Source organism: Mustela putorius, unplaced genomic scaffold, assembly GCF_011764305.1.
Source record: "Mustela putorius furo isolate JIRA1106 unplaced genomic scaffold, ASM1176430v1.1 tig00000835_pilon_pilon_pilon, whole genome shotgun sequence".
Taxonomy (NCBI): domain Eukaryota; kingdom Metazoa; phylum Chordata; class Mammalia; order Carnivora; family Mustelidae; genus Mustela; species Mustela putorius.
The window spans coordinates 559,431-579,166 of record NW_025421492.1 but is presented as its reverse complement, the minus strand read 5'-3'; the positions used below and the strand labels follow the sequence as shown (position 1 = coordinate 579,166).

Here is a 19,736-nt window from a genome sequence, read left to right as displayed (position 1 = left end):
TCATGAAGAAAACATATTTTTGGAAGGAAATAAATGTTATGATTCAGCATGAAATTCCTATTTTCATTTCTTTATCAGTCTGTAAGAGGTATATGGTTGAACTTTAACTTGCATTCCTCAAGGTTTTTTTCTTCTATGTTCTACATTACAGTGAAATACATTTCAGTCTTTTAAAATTCCATTTCAGTGGAATCTAGGTTATAGCTACTATAAATCCCATGCATCATAGAAAGCCTTAAAATTTTAGATGGAATTATAGAAGAGCAAGATATTATGATTTATATTTTTAGAGGTGGAATTAAGTAGAAAGGAATAACGATATAAACTGATATAATTTAAAGAGATAAAATGAATTCCTAAAGTTTCTGGAAGTATGGTCCATAGGTTGTTAACAGCATTTTCTAGGTTAAAAAAATGGATAAATTAAGGTTATGAACTGCTATATAAAATAAATTTTTAAAAAGTTTATTTCATGCAGAATTCTCAAAAACCTCAAGATTTCAAGAATACCAGGAAATTCCCAAAGTGGATAATGTGAAGCACTCCATAAAGATATTTCCCTCTGGTACCCATTTTATAGGAATTAATTGTGAGGCTAAAGTCCCAAACCTCGGGAAATGTTTAAAGTACTGTATGAATAATGTATTAGTATTGTCATAATTAGGGTAAAGAGAGAAATCTCTCTAAATATTTAATTTTCACGTAAAAATGCTGAGTTAATTTTCCTTAAAACTATAACTAAGATCAGTAATATGGGCTACTGAATTGTGTCTCATTCACAAACTTCTATGCTGAAGTCTTACCCTGCCCCCAGTACCTGAGAATGACACTGTATTTCGTATAGGGTCCTTAAAGAGGTCATCAGTTTAAAATGAGGTCATGATGGTGGGCCTAGAGATAGTTTCTTTATGAGGAAATTTGGAGATAAACACACACAGAGGAAAGATGATATAAAGACACAGGGAGAAGATAGTCACTATAAGCCAAGGACAGGTCTCTCAAGAAACCAAACCTGTCTACGCCTTGATCTCACACCTCTAGCCTCTAGAACTATGAGAAATTAAATTTCTGTTGCTGAAGCCACCCAGTCTGTGGTACCTGGTTCTGGCAGCCCAAGCAAATAAATATAGTCCCCTCTGGGTTTGTCATCTTCCCTTTCCTCGCCGTTACGGTATACGGCATTCGAATACGCTCATAATCTCTGAATTCCTCTACTGAGTTCTTTTCTTACCTTACTATCCGTGCTGTCCTTTGTAGGAAATTCTCTTTTCACCAGATGTTCTCTGATAGACTTACATGTTTGGGGAGCAATGTGAAATCGTTCTTCTCTTGCAGAGGGCACTTCTATGAAACCAGGATGCTTCAGGTCCTGGGTGATTTCTAACACTTTTTGATGTGGCAAACTTTGTTTCTTTTTCAATGCACTCAATTCTTTCATCGTCATCTCTAATTTTATTCTGAGCTGTCTTCCCTCCTCCCTGGCGCTGTTCCTTTCAGCCCGAACTTTACTCCACTTTTCTCTCCAGTTGGCAGTGCAGTCTGACCACCACCGCATGGTCTTCTCCATCTGGGCAGCTCTGGCCTTGACTTCTTCAAGTTCCCGCAGGCGAAGCTCTTCACAGATATTCCACTCACTGGTGCTGCACGAGTGTGCATAGATGTTGTGAGCAGAATGTGACTGCAGTCCCTGAAGTGGCAAACAGTAATGACAAGTGTCCCTGGGCAGGGAAGCAGGTGCTACCATGTCACAAGGTGGTTTTGTTGATGACTGTTGCATCTGGAAGATTTGTGTTTCCTCAATTAACCGATGGATGGAATCTAAATTCATATTTATCTTTTGAGGTCTAAGAAAAGACAGATAACATAATTAATATTTGAGTTTCCCTTGCAATTACAAGAGCAAGACCTACATTTAAAAAAGAAGGTTTATGTAAACAATGTATCTTTCAATATTGCATATTTTGCTTTCCTCTGTAACTAAAAATATGGAAAAACTCATGCATTTATAATTATCCTCAAAAAACAGAAATTGCTCCTATTACATTTTGCCAAATGAGTAAAAATAAAAATATAATGATGCAATTGGGGGTAGCATATGACATGAATAATTCATTTTAAGAAATCCACTTCTTTTTAGGTAATATTTACTATAATATATGTTGTCCACTAACTACTCAATGATCCTCTTTTCCCTGCTAATTCAAGCACAACCTGCTTAAGTGGAAGGCAGAACCTATTGATTTCTGAGAGGATAAACATCTATTTTAATCCCAGGGCCTAAATCCTAACTGGTCTCTTCCATGATGGTCTCCACTTCACTGAGCATTCACTAGTCTCAAGTCAGCATAGGAACTAGTCCTGGCTGAGATTTCAGGGGAAATCTGCAGAGAAAGTTTCCCACCTAAAATACACAGGGGAAAAAAAAAATCACAAAATGAAAAACTCTTTTCTTCTGCTTCTTTCTGCCTAAACCAAGACATGATTCTGGAAGAAGGCAAGTGTAACAGGCACCTTATAATATTTAAAATGGTAGAACAGAAAGAGGAAAAGCACTTGATTTAATGATTGAACAGCAGCATGAAAGCTAGAATGTGTACCTGTGGTTTTCTTTCTTTCTTTCTTTCTTTTCTTTAAAGATTTCATCCACTTATATGACAGAGAGAGAGATCACAAGCAGGCAGAGAGGCAGAGACAGAGAGAGGAGGAAGCAGGCTCCACACTGAGCAGAGAGCCTGATGCGGGGCTCCATCCCAGGACCCTGAGATCATGACCCAAGCCGAAGGCAGAGGCTTAACCCACTGAGACACTCAGGCGCCCCGTACCTGTGGTTTTCTTGCTATGTGAGAACCTAACTTTATTCAAGGTGTGATTGCTCAGTTTTCTGTCACTTGCAGTCAAATGGCATCAGACTGATACATGAATTATTTTCATCCTATGATTAATATTATGATAAATTCTAAAAAAAAAATACTGAATAAGACATGGTGTTTGTCTTAAAGATTTTGTAGTTCAGTGGATGAGAAAGGCACATAAAAATTAAAAAAAAATATTCACACAGGAAAATATATTTATTATTACATCAATTTTTTATTTAGTACATATTGTGTGTCAAGTTGGTGCTGGGTTGCTAGGGTATGTAGGAGGTGTTGTAAGGAGCACTGCTCAAATTAATTGGTAAAAGCAGACCTACTTATCAGTATGTATATCCATTACTTTATTCGATATGGCAACATAGCTATATTGATGACAGCAAGGAGAAGTTTTCCTTTAAACTAAACACTTAAAACATGCAGGTTAATCTACAATTAATGAAGTTCTGTAGTTATATAAGATTGCCCATTTTTACTATTAAATAAGATATATTGGTATAAATAACATTTAATGTACATGACATTAAGTCCTCTCATTTTTTATTTGCTTTTATACAGTTACAGATCATAAGCTGTCTCCTTACAAATCATCCACTTCATCAACTGAAGGGGTTTCATAATACTAACAACCTAGAAAATAAGTTTTTTCTTTTTTTTTAAGATTTTTTTTTTTTTTTTAAGAGGGAAATAGAGCAGGAGCGGGGTGGGGGCAGGGAAAGAGGGACAGAGAGAATACTCCAGGAGACTGCTCTCTGGGCGTGGAGCCTGGTGTGGGGCTCAATCCCAGAACCCTGATATCATGACCTGAGTCAAAATCAAGAGTCAGCTGCTTAACTGACTGAGCTACCCAGGTGCCCCCAGAATAAATCTTTATATGCTGACTTACAAAATAAGTCTTTATTGAAAAAAAAATATTAAATGTATATCACTCTCAAAAGAAAAAACCCATTTTAACAAGTGTTCTGTAGAGGTGCCAGACCAATTCACTCCTTATTATAACACTTAGAATAATACAGATTCATGGTTGTAATTATTTTTGTTAGCATTGGTACATGTCCAAGCACATTTGAGTTAGTGCTGGTTTGGAGTAACTGTTCCCTACATTTACTGCAATTCAGAGGGCAATGATAATAAAGCTGACCAAATTTCTTGGACCATTAGTAAACTGAGACCAATATTAAAAATGAAAATAAGGAACTCTTAGAAGCACACCACATAGTTTATGTATATGTATCCACATATCATACAAATACATATATTTGTGTGTGTGTGTGTGTGTGTGCAAATTATATATATTCATTATTCACTATTTAATGATACTTCCGATATTTTTCCCTTGGCTGGAATTCCAAAATAAAAACAGAAACCTTATTTTAGCATATTAAATTTAAATTTATCCTTGCCATTTTTCAAACTAAATCAGTATCATAAAATTATAATGTCCTTAAAAATTCTCATTAACTTTTATTTTACTATTGTTTTGAAGACTCTATAATTGGATTCTGGTACATGGAGACCTTTCCTACCAATTAACTATGTATTTTTTCACATCTGACTAAACAAAATTGAGTTGGGGTTTAATCATTCAGTCCTTGAACTTGAATAGTTCTTCATGTTCTAAAGTGTTTCTTAAGCAAGTGTAAATGACATATTGAATCCTTATGTGTATCTATTAAGGCACTCATTTTCCCTATACATATGTGCATGTTCCTTATGTTTTATTTCAATGACTGTGGAAGTATTTATCAGTGGTTGTAGCACAGTCTTTGGTGCATGAGAAAATATTTTAATGCTACTGACTCTTGGGTTTCTTACACTAAACTTTGCATTGTCCTTACCATAAAAAGGAGGGAGGGGCACAAGGAAACTCTTGAAGGTGGTGGATACGTTTATTACTTTGATTTTGGCCATGGGCTCACAGGTGCATGTCAGTGTCCTAATTCATCAAATCATATATGTTAAATATGTGCAATATTTTGTATCTCCTACACCTCAATAAAGCTATTAAAAAATGTTCATATAATCAGCTACCCTGAAGACTGATGCGTAACCAATACATAAATACAAAATACATAATCAAATAAATTAAATATGATGGGCCTACCCTGTATAAATAATACTATTAAACATTATATTTCACTAAATAGAAGCTTAATGTATACGACATTGAGTTCCAGATTACATTGTTTCAAGCTCTGATTCTGTCACTTCCCATATAAATGATCTTGGACAAATTATATAAATTGCCTTTGACTCATTATCCTTATCTGTAAGGGGAGACAGAAATATCATTGTACTTCAGTTAGTTCTTGTGACCATTAAATGAAAAACAACACAGACTGTCCGGTCCAGGTTGTCTCTTAGGCAAGCTGACAGTTATCCCCAGTGCTATACAAGTCACCAAATATGTTAGTTTGGACTACTGTATCGTTTTTTTTTTTCAGTTTCTGTTCTCTTCTGGAAAGAGAGATGTTATACTTTAAAAACAAGAACAGCAAAGGAGAAATAAGAAGCTCCTAAATTCATGTAATAAAGATAAAATCAATTTCTATATCATATTCATATTATCAGTGAAATATTCAGTGCATCCTAGAGATGAAGAAACCAGGGCTTAGGGATCTAATGTAACCAACTCAAGTCATATACTTAGAACGGGCTGACCCAGTTCGGGAATTAAGAAATTTGAATCCAGAGTCATTGCCTCCCCATATCAAAAGCCTACAACTTCAAAATACTATGTTCACAATAATAAGATCATCTTTTAGGTTATTTCAGAAATATAGTTGGCAGATTTCCATTTTGGATATGTTTATGCTCCAATATCTTCCACTACATCACACCACAACACAGTCAATCACACAGTCAGCTGATCCCAACACTAGGCTTTGAGTGAATTTCATCTCATCAGAGCTTAAAGGAACTGGAAGTCCAGGGCCCGTAAATCCCTGCAGCCTTGTCTCTGTCATCCTGCTTCTGTGCCCCATGCTTCAGTCACCCTGATGTGTCCATTCCCTGCACAAACCTCCCCTCAACTTTCTGCTTTGATCAATCAGATTGCTGTGCAAGAGACTCTCTCCTCTCCACACGCTCACCTCCCCTTGGTTTCTTATCCTTCCGGTATCAGTCAGAGAGACCCATGCTTGACTCTCCTCCATCCCTTACAGGCCTGACATCTGAGCAGAAAGTTTACTTTGAGGTTCCTCTGTGGTAGTGAACAAAATACACATGGATTCTGCCATCCTGGGACCTTGTTAATAACCAGAAGCAATAAATCAAGCTACAGTCACAAATTTTAACACTCTTTGAGAGAAATAAACAGTGTGTTGTGATTCAACATATACCTTATACTTAAGGAAGTCTCCCCGAAGTGACAGATGTCTTATGTATTATCTGAAGAATGAGGTGGGCCGGAAATAAAAGCATTTTTGGCACAAGTTATACCATCAGGGCAGAATCGAATAGGGTCCAAAGGGATTTTTGCTTTATTGTTTGTACTTATTGCTTTCCATTAACCTATAGGAAATGAATTCTAAATGAAACCCTTCTTGGACTTTTTTTTCCCCTAAGAAGCACAGGACTGCTAATGCATACACAATAATGTTAATAAAAGCCATAAGCAAAGAGTAAATAGATTAATTCAGATTCAAAACACAACACTAAGGAACAGTTGTTACTTTAGGTATGATGCCATACACTCTGATAAAAAGCAAAAAAGAAAAATCAGTTTTTAATATTCAGGAAAGTAAAACACCAAAGTGTTATTTTAAAGTGTGGCCCGTCAAACATACGCAAGTGATTAGTATAATAAAAATATGTATACTGCACTGGTTTAAAGCAGAAAAAAATGTTTTTAGGAAAGTTCTGCAAGAGCACACAAAATCTGAAATCTGAGACTCCAGCTGTGACAGGAAGGGAGGTGCACAATTACGGGCAATGGCGCGATCACGCCGCTACGGGACAGCTCAGCTTCGGCCCATGCTAAGTATTATCCTCTAAAAATCCATACACTGGGGCAAATTATACAGCAATGTATAATCTATATAACGTATAGTATCTATAGAATGTATAGTCTGTATTTGTTGTTGTGAATGTGAGATTTTGGAACTATACAGCAGGAAATACTTGCACAAAAAGGTAATTAATAATATCAAATAAATTTATATGTTATTTAAAGCTTGCATACATTTTTCCCCAAAAACCCTGTAGTAAAAGCATAAATGAAAATACTTTAAAACACATATATTTATGTTTCCTAGCAGTCATTATCAAACTGTAAATTTCATTATCTGACCAATTAGAAATTAACTTTATTTTAAAGAATTAGCATGGAATTCACATAAGCCCTGCCCTTTTCTTAGCAGACTCTTCTTCCCTGCTTCCTAAGTCTTTAACCTCTTACTCTTCCCCAGTGTTGTTGAAGACATGAGTGATGCCTTATTTTAGTCTAGATTTTCAGTAAAAAATTATTTGAGAAAAATAATACATTTCTTAGATAATGCTCAATGATTAAAAAAAAAATTAACTGCATTTCTTTAAAAAAATCTACTTCAGAATAATCTCTCCACATCATATCTTGATGTCATTTCTACCATTCCCAGACAACAGCAATGTCTTCTCTGCTTAAAGAAGAAAACAAAAACAAAAACAAACAAAGCCCATAAAAAAAGACCTACGTTTATAATAAACACCTTCTAGATCAGACATAGAAAGTGATCAGACTTATTTCTTTGGAGTATGAATAGAGGAATAAAGAAAGATCCAAAATCTACAATCCATTTCCATTTTATAAAAGCCAATGTATCATTTGTAATGAAGCTTGGAAAATGAAAATTTCTTTTTTCTGGCAAGCTGATTATCTTGAAGCTCTTATAATGCTTTGCCTGCCAATTACCAATTTAGGTTCAGATCACTTAGAATTTCTTGGAGGATATAACATAATTTAACTATTCTTATGTAGAACTTAGGGTATCAATCAGGTTCGAGCAAGTTCGTTTTAAAATATTCCTGAAATATCTCACCAGTGCACAAATACTGAGACATAAAGATATTTTATCGAAGATTTGAGTTTATAGCTTAAATATGTTTCTTCTAACGATATATACAAAACCTATGTTACTTATTACCTATTTGCATGGAAGCCTGACACTTGTTAAATTCCTTGGCATTTCCTAATATTTATGTTTAAATTTCAAGGCTTTGGTGAACAAAACCACAAATGATCCCAATTTTCTCATGCAATCTAATCCAACTTAATAGTGACAAATAAACGAAAATATCTGTTGAGAACTACGCCAAAAATAAAATTAGTATTAGCTGTGGAACTATAAAGCCCTGTTGAATCTGATTTTCATATAAGAATAATCTTTCTACTATTGCCAGGTGGCCAACAGAGTGCACGTCTTATTGAAAAGAGCTTTGAAAAAAATGTGGTCATGTCGAAGATCCTACCACTTTCCAAAGCTGGACAGGTGACCCTGAATCTGGAATATGCATCACCATATAAGGATCATTTTGTATAATTTCATAAAAATTAATGAATGAGAGGAAAATGTAACTTTGCCCATAAATATTAGTTAAAAATAAAAATTCCAAAGAGCAAATAGCCAATCATGATTATTATTAATTTATAATGTGAAAGTGAATTACCCTATAAAATAATTCCTATCACAGTTCCACAACAAACCAGGCAGTGCTAAAAGAGAGCGGTTATGCTTTCTTTTGTTATTTAAAAACTATTTATTTGTTAAAATTATAAATTTTCTTTAATATTGGATCCATCAACATTTTCTAATATTTCTGTCCATTTCAGGGTTTAAAACCACCAACTATTCCAGTTTTCCTATGCATTTCCTAAGCAAAATTCCTACATCATTTATCCCATTCACACTTGCTCCTAAAGAATGTATGAGGCAAACTCAGAAATTCTTCATAGATCTGGTTACACTTTGCACTGAACAAGAGAAAGCCCTTTCCTGTCAATATGACTCAGTAATATTTTCTCACACCCATCTGATGGAATGTGCATAGCTGCCAACCACTCCGTGTTAGCTGACTGGAAAGTTTTCACAGGCTTAGTAATGAAGTTTGGAGAATACAGTCCAACTGACTGTCATGTTTATTGCTGAAATGCAGTTATAAAATTTTTTAATAAAAAAACCTATTCTTAAAGTCTGTTTCATTTCCCCAATTGTACATTCTTTACATTAATAATCCAAATTGGCTAAAATGTATCCCACATCAAAAGGCTAACAGAAAAAACTGGAATCAGAAGCAGAAATGTTATAATGCATGTAGACTTTTATGAGCCATACCTATGCAAAATATTTCTGAATACTTAGCTGCATTTACTCTACTTCTGACTAAAGCAAACCAATATTCATATAAAATCATACAAGACAGTATTTGTTAAGCTTTATATCTTAATGTACGACTTGGAATTTGATTTTCAGGGTAAAGAGCTATGACCATATTGGGTGGCAGAGATTAAAATTCATCCTTTGAATTATAAATCAGATCAAAGAAGTCTTTAAAAAGCTCAAATCCCCCAAATCACAAGACTTCTGATTCATCAAAAGTTATAGGGAACATCAAGAAGAGATGGGGAAGGTAATTTTTTTTTCTGGATAAGACCACATCTTAGAAACCCAGACTCCAGAGTTTAAGAGGCAATTTGGAAGCCCTCAATTTTGTAGCTACTCCCCATCAAGGGCTACTGAGGGCCTAGTATCCAAAATATTTGCCAGAGTCATCTTCAGAAGTTTCAAATATACCCCCCAAGAAGTTGTGTAAGTCTTTTTTTTTTTTTAAGATTTTATTTATTTATTTGAGAGAGAGAGCATGCACAAGAGCAGGGTTGGGAGGCATAGCATGAGGGGCTGTTGCAGGGCTGGATCCCAGGCCCCGAGCTGAAGGCAGCCACTTAACCAACTGAGCCACCCTGCTGTCCTGTCATCCTTGTCTTGATGGTTGAGTAAAGCAATGTTTTAAATATAGAAATTAGTATTTGTTTATTCAGTTTAATCATTAGACAGTGCCATGATAAAACACATATAACTTGCCCTAAGGAGCAACAGAGAATTCTGCAAATAGTTACTAACATAGTAAAGGTTAGTTACCTATTGCTGCTGTCGCAAACTATCACAAACTTAATGGCTGAAAGCAACACAGATTTATTACCTCACACTTCGGAAGTTCAGATGCTCAAACTAAATCTCTAAAATCAAAGTGTGGGCAGGGCTGGTTTCTTCTAAGGTCTCTAAGGGGAGGATCGTTTCCTGGCCCTTTTCAGCCCCTAGAGGCCCCTTACCTTCCTTGGCTCATGGTCCCTTCATCAGACCGCTCCAACTCTTTATTCCCATCATCATTTTCCCGATAGCCATGCTATTTTCTTCTCTTCTCCTGTAAGGACCTTTGCAATTATATTGACCCCATTCGGATAATCCAGGATAATCTCCCCATCTCAGAAGGCTTAATTTAGCCACACCTGTAAAATCTCTTCTACCATGTGAGGTAACAGATTACAGGTTCCAGATATTAAGATGGGGACATCTCTGGGTGCCAAGTGGTCTTGTTCAGCCTACATCAGTAATACAGTGGAAGAGAGACTGGATTTTGAAACCACATAAATATGACATCAAGTTCTTTCCATAATTTGCTTATTTCTTGCTTTGTGATTTACCATCCTGTGGCCTTAGAAACTTAATTTATGTGTGAGTTTCTTCATCTATACAATGGGGATATTAATAGCTTTGCCATGGTTGTTTCAAGGGCACCTCATGAATTTTCCCTCTGTATGGGTCACTTCCCTCAGCAACTGACTGCACCATCACCACCTTCTCCATGAAGGAATGCCCGTTTCTCTGCTCCTATGACAAGAAACAGTTTGTCTCACGTGTTATTTGCACTGCTTTCATTTCCTCACACCCCATTCTTTCATCCACCCCTTTTAATTGCAAATCTGTACCTTCCACTCCACAGAAATCCCACTTGTCAAGATCACAGATGACTTTAGGAGACACAAATTGGATATTCATTTTTTTACCCTTGCCTAATGTGACCTCAACAATGTTCACAACAACTGAAAATTCCTTGCTCTTTAAACACTTGTCACATTTTTTCCTTATCACACACGCTTCTCAGTATTCCCTTATCTCCTCCTCCTTGGCCTCCTGTTTCTCCCTCTGCTCCTCTCCAGACACTGGAGAGTCCGACGCTTGCTCAGATGAAATAGAACGTCTTTGCCATTGAATGTCAAGTTGTGATCTCCAGTCCCTTCACCTCTCCTGAGCTGCAGACACATAGTGACTCTGTACTTCCACTTGGACATCCTAAGAAATCTCCACGTCAACCTAACATACAAAATTGAACTTCTGCTCCCCAGCTGCAGCAGATTTGTTTTCTTTCCATTGTTAACATCCCAGCAAATGGTGGCACCATCCATCTAACAACTGAAGTAAAAAACCTCGTTTCTCTATGACTCACATTTTGTCGGTAAGTTCTATTACCTCATTTCTTCAAATAACTTCCTAGACCCATGTATTTCTTTCCAGTTTCACTGTATCTATCCTGTGGAAATAACCAGCACCCCTTCCAGCATTACTGCTTCTGATGCCTACTAATACTTCTGTCTAGTTAATATGCAGAAGTCTAAAATTTTTTAAAAATTTAATAAAATTACATTACGGTGTCATTACAACTTGCTAACACCTGCTACAATGAGAAGAAAGTGAAAACACCAAATCACAGTCTGCTCCACAGGATCTGCCACCAACCTTACTTCTGGGCCTTGATTCCTATCTCCCATCCTTTTCTTACCTTCCCTTTCTCCTCCAGTCATGCTGACTTTCCTCCTGTTCTTTGAAAAGACCATGTTCATTCCTGCCTTAGGATCCTGTGGGTGGAATGCTCTTCCCTCCGATCTCTGGATTCAGGTATGTTCCCCTTTCTGAATATTTCAAGTTTGAGAGACACTGAAGGTTCAAATGAAGAGGATGAAATGCCACCCGTATAATTAAAGCACAGCCTCCAGATGTAGTAACTCTACATTTATAGACTGTCTCCCCTTTTAAAACACTTTTAGTGTACAATTTGCCCGATGCTTACTGAAATTCTATTAGGTAGGTATGGGTGCCTGCATCAAGGTTAGAGTAACATGACTAGTAAGTGGCAGTGACAGGACTTGATTCAGAAGTTTCATCTCAAAATTCAGAGCTATTGCCACTACACCAATTTGTTTCTTTCACAAATGTTCAAGATAAACATCAGTATCCTGACAGAAACACAGAAAAGTGTGTGATCTCAATGCCCCTTGATTTATGGAGAGTGAGGTTCAAGGAGAAGAATTTAGTTTCAAATCATCAAACCATCCAGAGGGCTACGGAATGTAGTAGCCAATGCCACCTACTTGTGTTTCTTATACAAGGAAAATCCAAAGGCCAGGAGGACTGCATTCAGAGGAAAATAGTGGTACCAACACTCATGTTGGTTCTAATGTTCTTAGCCTCAGAACAAGAGATTCTTTTGGAGTCCAGCTTTCCTCTATGGACAAACATTAAATTCCTTGTTCAAAAGAGGGAAATTTTTTTAAAAAGGCTCAGTACCCTTAATGTGCCTTCCCGTCACCTCAAAAAACATATACCATTCACATAGGTGTGTATGTATATACACACACTTATAAATATATATACACACGGTACACATATATATTTTAATTAGGTTGCATATGATTTTAATATTATTATTTAGCAGACTGAGCTAAATTTTTGTGTATATTTAGGAAAGTCAGCAGTACTTGTAGAAAATAATTCCTCCACGTCAAATGACTTTTCTTTAAATAATTTTTTTTTAAGATTTTATTTGACAGAAAGAGACACAGCAAGAGAGGGAACACAAGCAGGGGGAGTGGGAGAGGGAGAAGCAGGCTTCCTGCTGAGCAGGGAGCCTGATGCAGGGCTCAATCCCAGGACCCTGGGATTATGACCTGAGCAGAAGGCATCTGATGCTTAATGACTGAGTCACCCAGGCACCCTCACATTTCTGTTAAATCCATTTTTACTACAATTATATACAGCAAATGAAGACTTGAGACAAAATCATAGTTATTCTCCATGTATTGTAATATGAACTTCTATGTTCCATTATTGTTCCAAGAATCATGTCACATGCTTATATACTTTTTTAGATGTCAAAAAATATATCTGCATGGATTATCAAGTTCTCAGACCATAGATTGCAGACCATAAGTTAATATGCTCTACTACAGACCATAAATTAATAATCACTAGCATATATGAAGATTATATTTCTATACTATATTTCTACTTTATATTTACATTTATACTATATTATATTATATATACTATATATTTATACTACATTATATTTCTACATTATATTTATAATCATACATGCATGTTTATGCTAGGACAGAAAAAAAGCACTGCCTATATTTAAACTCTAGACATTTAGAAACTGACAGATATGGTTGAGTATATGAAGATATGCAGTTAAAATATTGTTCATTGAAAATTCACTCTCATTAAACAGTAAATAGTATGATAAAGAAATTTTAAAGAATTATTAAAAATATTAATGCTTTTCCCAAATAAAGTACAATTTAAGAATAAGAAAGTTTATTGACTATGAGTTAATATTAACTAGAATTATTTATCTTGTCTTTTAGCGTCATTTTAGTGACACAGAGTAATCTTCAACTCTGTACTTTTTATGTTTAGAATGAAAATGAGAAAACATCTTGGTATTGTTCAGAACCTACACAATATGGATGTATGTTGAATTCCAAACTTAAATTTTTGGTTTGTGACTTAGTCTAATCTTGCCAAAAGATCCCTGAAAGAAGTAGCTCAGGAGAATTCTTGGACACCAAATATAAAAAAGAAAAGAAAAAAAACAGCCTAACATATTAAATTATAAACATATGGATGGAATTTCCTTTAAATTACACTTGAGTCTAACCCTTAAGGGTAAAGAATTTAACAAAATACATTTGAGGTTTCCATAATACAAAACATTTGAGAAGTTAGACAGGGAATTCAACTACCCCAAAGACAGATGAGATTTTTACTCTAATACTGAATAAAAAGAACCTTCTCTCCTATTTTGGAATACTTTACTCTAAAATTAAAATATCAATCTTTACTAAGCATCTTTGTAATAAACAGTAATGAATCCATATATTAGATAGCTAAGATGTTTTTTTAAAAATCCGTTTTTATATTCTGGAGCTAGAAAAACTGAGAAATCAAGAGAAAAGCAAAATTAAAAATGAATATATTTAAAAACAGCAATTTTTCCATAATTTGTCTTATTGTTTCTCACCTAACCTAGAGCAATCTGTTTCAGATGATTATGCTTTTGACTGTTAAGTATTTCATGGTATGTGAGTACCTAGAAACAGTGAAGATTTAAATATTACAAAGGAAATCAGGTACTTTTTATTATCCTCAAAAAAAAGCATATTTTTAAAAATACTGCTTACCAATGTATATAAAATAATAACAATTTTCAATGTTGAAAATATAGATAAAATATTAAGGTAGCAAAAGCTGCATAGAAAGAATATTTTCATTTAATTTTAAAGCAATTATGATTGCAGTAAAAATATGTAAACTTTTAAGAGTGATTTTATCTAGATTATGTGATTACACTTTTCTTCTTTATAATTCTTTATGATGCTTTCCAATATATACAGCATAGTTTTTCATATATGCAAATATGCATATGTGTGCATGTGTATATATATATATATATATATATATCACTCAAATGACAATTCAATAATACACAAAACAGAGACTTTGAATTAAATTCTAAATTTAAATATATTTGCATCCAAATGGCTCAACAGATGGCAGAGCTGGAGCACACTGGAAAAACCATCAGAAGGACCATAAATAATAGCGAGACTGTGTAGCTTCTAGATATTGTAAGGCAATGATGCATCACAGGTATATTTGGTGACAAGAAAACATACTACAATGTATGGAATGAATTCTGCAGAAATAAAAAGAGGCTAAGCCAAATGTAAATCTGCTCTAATTCCTAAATTCTCTTTTGGGATTAGAACGTTCTACTAGAGTACTTCCCATGAAACCAGTACTGGTTAAGACACTGAGGTGGAGGCAATGTGTCATAAGTATGGTTATGTGTGTATGTGTCAGTATTTCAGACATTCACAGCATGTGTGGATTTCCAACCTCACCACTGAGAACTTACGTAGACCACACTTTCATTTTTGCTTCATTAATAGCCATTTTATTTCCTGATCATGACTGACTGATTCTCAATCTCTCTCTCCCTTCTTCTCAATCTCTCCGTATCTCCCCCCTCCCCCATACAATTACATTGGGAGGCTTTAATTCATTTCAATAGCAAGACTAACACTTGTGAGAATCTAAATTTCTTGTTTATAGCTGAATTCATTATTGAGATTACAGATTCACATGCAGTTGTAGGAAAGAATACCAAAATATCCCATGTATTCTTCAGCCAGTTTCCCCCAATAATAACATTTTCCAAAACTATAACAGAATGTCTCAAACAGGATATTGAAATCAATAAAGTTCACTGACCTTAATAATATATTCCCAATTTAACATGGACTTGTTTGGTTTGTCCATTTTGTTCCATACAATTTTATCATATGTATAGTTTCATGTATCCAGCACCACAGTCAAGACAGAACACGTAATCTTCATGTTCCCCTGCCCTGTCTCCAGTCCCTGGAAACCATTAGATTGTCTCCAAGTCTAAAAGTTTCTCTTTTCTAAAATGTTATAGAAATTGAATAATCCACCAAGTAATCTTTGGGGACTGGCTCTTTCATTCACTCAGCATAACATTCTGGAGATCATCCAAGTTGTTGCATATATGAACAGTCCACTTTTTGGTTTTTGTTTTTATCGTGAGGAGAATCCCACCACATTGTCTGTTTAACCTGCTAACCTGTGGAAGGACATCTGAGCTGTTTTCAGGTTGTGACTATTATTTAAAAAAAAAAAAAAAAAAAAAAAAAACGACTATGAACATTGGTATATGTGTTCTTGCATGAACATAAGTTTTCACTTCTCTAGAATAAATGTCCATGAGTTTTACTGCCAAGTTCTATAGTAAATGCATATTTAGTTTTATATGGAACTGCCAGCCTGTTTTCTAGGAAAAAAAAAATACTATTTTACTTTCTCATCTTCTCTAGCATTTAGTGTTGTCACTTAAAAAAAAAAAAAAAAATCAGACATTCTGATAAGGACACAGCTCCTTGTGGTTCTAATTTACATTTTCCTGATAGGTAAGAATACCTTTGTCATGTGTTTACATACTCCATGTATACTTCAGTGAAAAGACTTTTCATGTCTTTGACCATTTCCTAAATGTACTTTTTGTATTTATTGTTTGGTTTTCAGAGACACAGTCTTTTGTCAGAAATGTATGAATATGTATCTTTTCTTTCCATTCCCTTAACATGGTCTTTCACATACCAACAGTTTCTTTAATTTAGAAACTATCCAATTTATCATTATGTCTTTATGGATTTTGCTTTGGGATCCAATCGAAGAATTCCTTACCTAGACCTGGATCCTGAAGATTTTCTCCTACATTTTCATTTCAAAAGTTGTATAGTGTAATGTTTTATCATTAAGTCAATGACTCATTTTGAGTGTCTTTTTGTATCACCATATAAGGTTTAAGACATGATTGTTTCCTGTGTATAGAGGTCCAACACCTTCTGTTTCCTTTACTGAATTTCTTTTATATCTTTGTAAAAAATGACATAACTCTATTTAACTAGGTCTGTTTCTGAACTGTCCACTCCGTTTCATTAACTTATGTGCTATCACAACCCTTCTGCAAGTATCACAGTATCTTGATTACTGCTCTATATAGTAAAACTTACTATCTGGTAAGACCATTCCTCCCATTTTATTCTTTGTCAAGATTGCCTTAGCTATTCTAGAGCTTGTGCATTTTTCTATATTTTAGAATAAGCTCATCTACAGCAAAGGAAACAGTTAACAAAACCAAAAGACAACTGACAGAATGGGAGAAGATATTTGCAAATGACATTATCAGATAAAGGGCTAGTGTCCAAAATCTATAAAGAACTTAGCAAACTCAACACCCAAAGAACAAATAATCCAATCAAGAAATGGGCAGAGGACATGAACAGACATTTCTACAAAGAAGACATCCAGATGGCCAACAGACACATGAAAAAGTATTCCACATCACTCAGCATCTGAGAAATACAAATCAAAACCATAATGAGATACCACCTCATACCAGTCAGAATGGCTAAAGTTAACCAGTCAGAAAATGACAGATGCTGGCGAGGATGCAGAGAAAGGGGAACCCTCCTACACTGTTGGTGGGAATGCAAGCTGGTGCAACCACTCTGGAAAACAGCATGGAGGTTCCTCAAAAAGTTGAAAATAGAACTACCCTATGACCCAGCAATTGCACTACTGGGTATTTACCCTAAAGATACAAATGTAGTGATCCGAAGGGGCACGTGCGCCCAACTGTTTATAGCAGCAATGTCTACAATAGCCAAACTCTGGACAGAACCTAGATGTCCATGAACAGATGAATGGATAAAGAAGACGTGGTACATATACACAATGGAATACTATGAAGCCATCAAAAGAAATGAAATCTTGCCATTTGCGATGACATGGATGGAACTAGAGCGTATCATGCTTAGTGAAATAAGTCAATTGGAGAAAGACAACTATCATATGCTCTCCCTAATATGAGGAAGTGGAGATGCAACATGGGGGGGTTGGGAGGTAGGAAAAGAATAAATGAAACAAGATGGGATCGAGAGGGAGACAAACCATAAGTGACTCTTAATCTCACAAAACAAACTGAGGGTTGCTGGGGGGAGAAGGGGAGGGAGAGGGGGGTGTGGTTATGGACATTGGGGAGAGTATGTGCTATGGTGAGTGCTGTAAAGTGTGTAAACCTGGCGATTCACAGACCTGTACCACTGGGGATAAAAATACATTATATGTTTATAAATTTTTTTTAAATTAAAAAAAGAAAAAGCTCATATATGTGCATACACAAAAATTATTGTGGTTTCGATAGGAATTGAATATAACCTATATATCAATTTAGGGAGATACAGTGTATTTATATGAACACAGTATGCTTGCCCTATTTAGTTCTTCCTTGAATTCTTCCATCAGCATTTTGCAATTATCAGCTTATAAGGCTTATACAGGTCTGGTTAAGTTGCATTTTCTTTGGAATGAATATAATGATTTTTTCTTTCTTTTTTTCTTTTCTATGTACTTAGTGTACAGAAATAAAATTGATTTTTTGTGTGTGGTGGTCTTATATCCTGCAACCTTGCTGAACTCATTTATTCTAGGAGTTTTGTTGGAAGATTCCTTGGGATTTTTCTATGTTCATGTCATAGATGTTCATGTCATCTATAAATGGGGATAGTTGTATAATTTCCTTTTTGATCTAAGTGCTCATTATTTATTTTTCTTGCATTATGGCAGTGGCTGGCACTTCCAAGTTAATGTTAAATAAGAATGGTGAAAACAGACATTCTTGTCATGTTCCCCATCTTAGGGGAAAATAGTCTTTCCATATTAAGTATGATGATAACTGCATTTTTTTTCCAGATGATTTATTGCCAGTTGAGGCATTCCTCTCCATTCCTAGCTTGCTGAGAGTTTTTATCATGAATGAGTGCTGAACTGTACTTTTTTATATATCAATGCTTTTTTAATGTCAATTCATGTGATTAAATGACTTTTATTATTTCTCTTGTTGAGTGAAATTATATTGATTTATCCTCAAATGTTGAACCAGCCTTGTATACCTGAAATAAGTTCCTCTTTGTCATGGTGTATAGTTGTTTATATTTTAAATTCCTCATGTTAAGATTCTGTTGAAGATTTTTACACAAGTTTGTGCAAGGTATTGGTCTGTAGTTTTCTTTTTTTAGCACTGTCTTTGTCAGGCTTCAGAAAACAAATTGGGAAATAGGCCGTCTTTAATTTTTAGGAAGAGTATGTTAATACTTAAAATACTTAGTAGTGCTATGGTCTGAATGTTTGTGACTACCTCCCAATCTCCCATTGCCCAAATAACAATGTTGAAAGTCTAATACCTGATATGATGGTATTAAGAAGTGGAGTCTTTGCACAGTGCTTTGGTGATGAAGATGGAACCTCATGAATGGGATTAGTGACTTTTTAAGAGGCCCTGGAGAGCGTGCCTGTCCCTCCCACATGTGAGGACACAGTGAGAAGGTACAAGCTATGAACCAGGAAGAAGGCCCTTGCCAAAATGTGACCACACTGGTACCCTGTTCATGGACTTCCCAGACTCCAAAACTATGAGAAATAGGTTTCTGTTGTTTATTATCTACCCATTTTGTGACATTTTGTTCCAGCAGCCTGAATAGATTAAAACAGATAGAATCCTTCAGTGAAGCCAAATGGGTGTGCCAATTTCATTTTTTTAAGAGTTTTAATTATAAATTTAAATTTATTTAATATTTGTAAGACAAATTACTGTTTCATTTTGGTTGATTTTGATAGCTATGTTTTTCAAGGAATTAGTGCATTTCTCCTAGACTGCTAATTTATGATCATAAAGATGTTCATAATATTCACCTGTTTTCCTAGTAGCTGCATGATTTATAGTGATTTCTCTATTATAACCTGACATCATCAATGGTGATTTATTTCTACTCTCTTTTTCTATATCTAATGAATAGATATTCATTAACTATTCTTTTTTGAAGCATCAACTTTGTTTTCACTGATTTTTCTCTACTGTTTTCCAGTTTTGAATTTCATTGATCTCTGCTCTTACCTTTATTATTTC

General features: G+C 35.1%; 1 protein-coding gene and 1 long non-coding RNA gene across 8 annotated transcripts in view; one reads left to right on the top strand and one right to left on the bottom strand.

The window, feature by feature from the left end:
- CCDC102B (coiled-coil domain containing 102B) overlaps positions 1 to 19,736 on the bottom strand; it is a 187,644-nt gene that overhangs the window by 89,456 nt on the left and 78,452 nt on the right. For all 7 annotated transcript variants that reach the window (XM_045085204.1, XM_045085207.1, XM_045085205.1 and 4 more), the window contains one exon: positions 1,232 to 1,844. In XM_045085204.1, the coding sequence (XP_044941139.1) occupies positions 1,232 to 1,828 (597 nt within the window). In that variant the 5' untranslated portion in view covers positions 1,829 to 1,844. The remainder of the gene's footprint in view (positions 1 to 1,231; positions 1,845 to 19,736) is intronic.
- On the top strand, positions 11,002 to 16,908 carry LOC106005163. Its single transcript, XR_001178342.2, has 3 exons — positions 11,002 to 11,360; positions 11,703 to 11,800; positions 16,869 to 16,908. It is a non-coding gene; the product is annotated as an uncharacterized LOC106005163 (long non-coding RNA).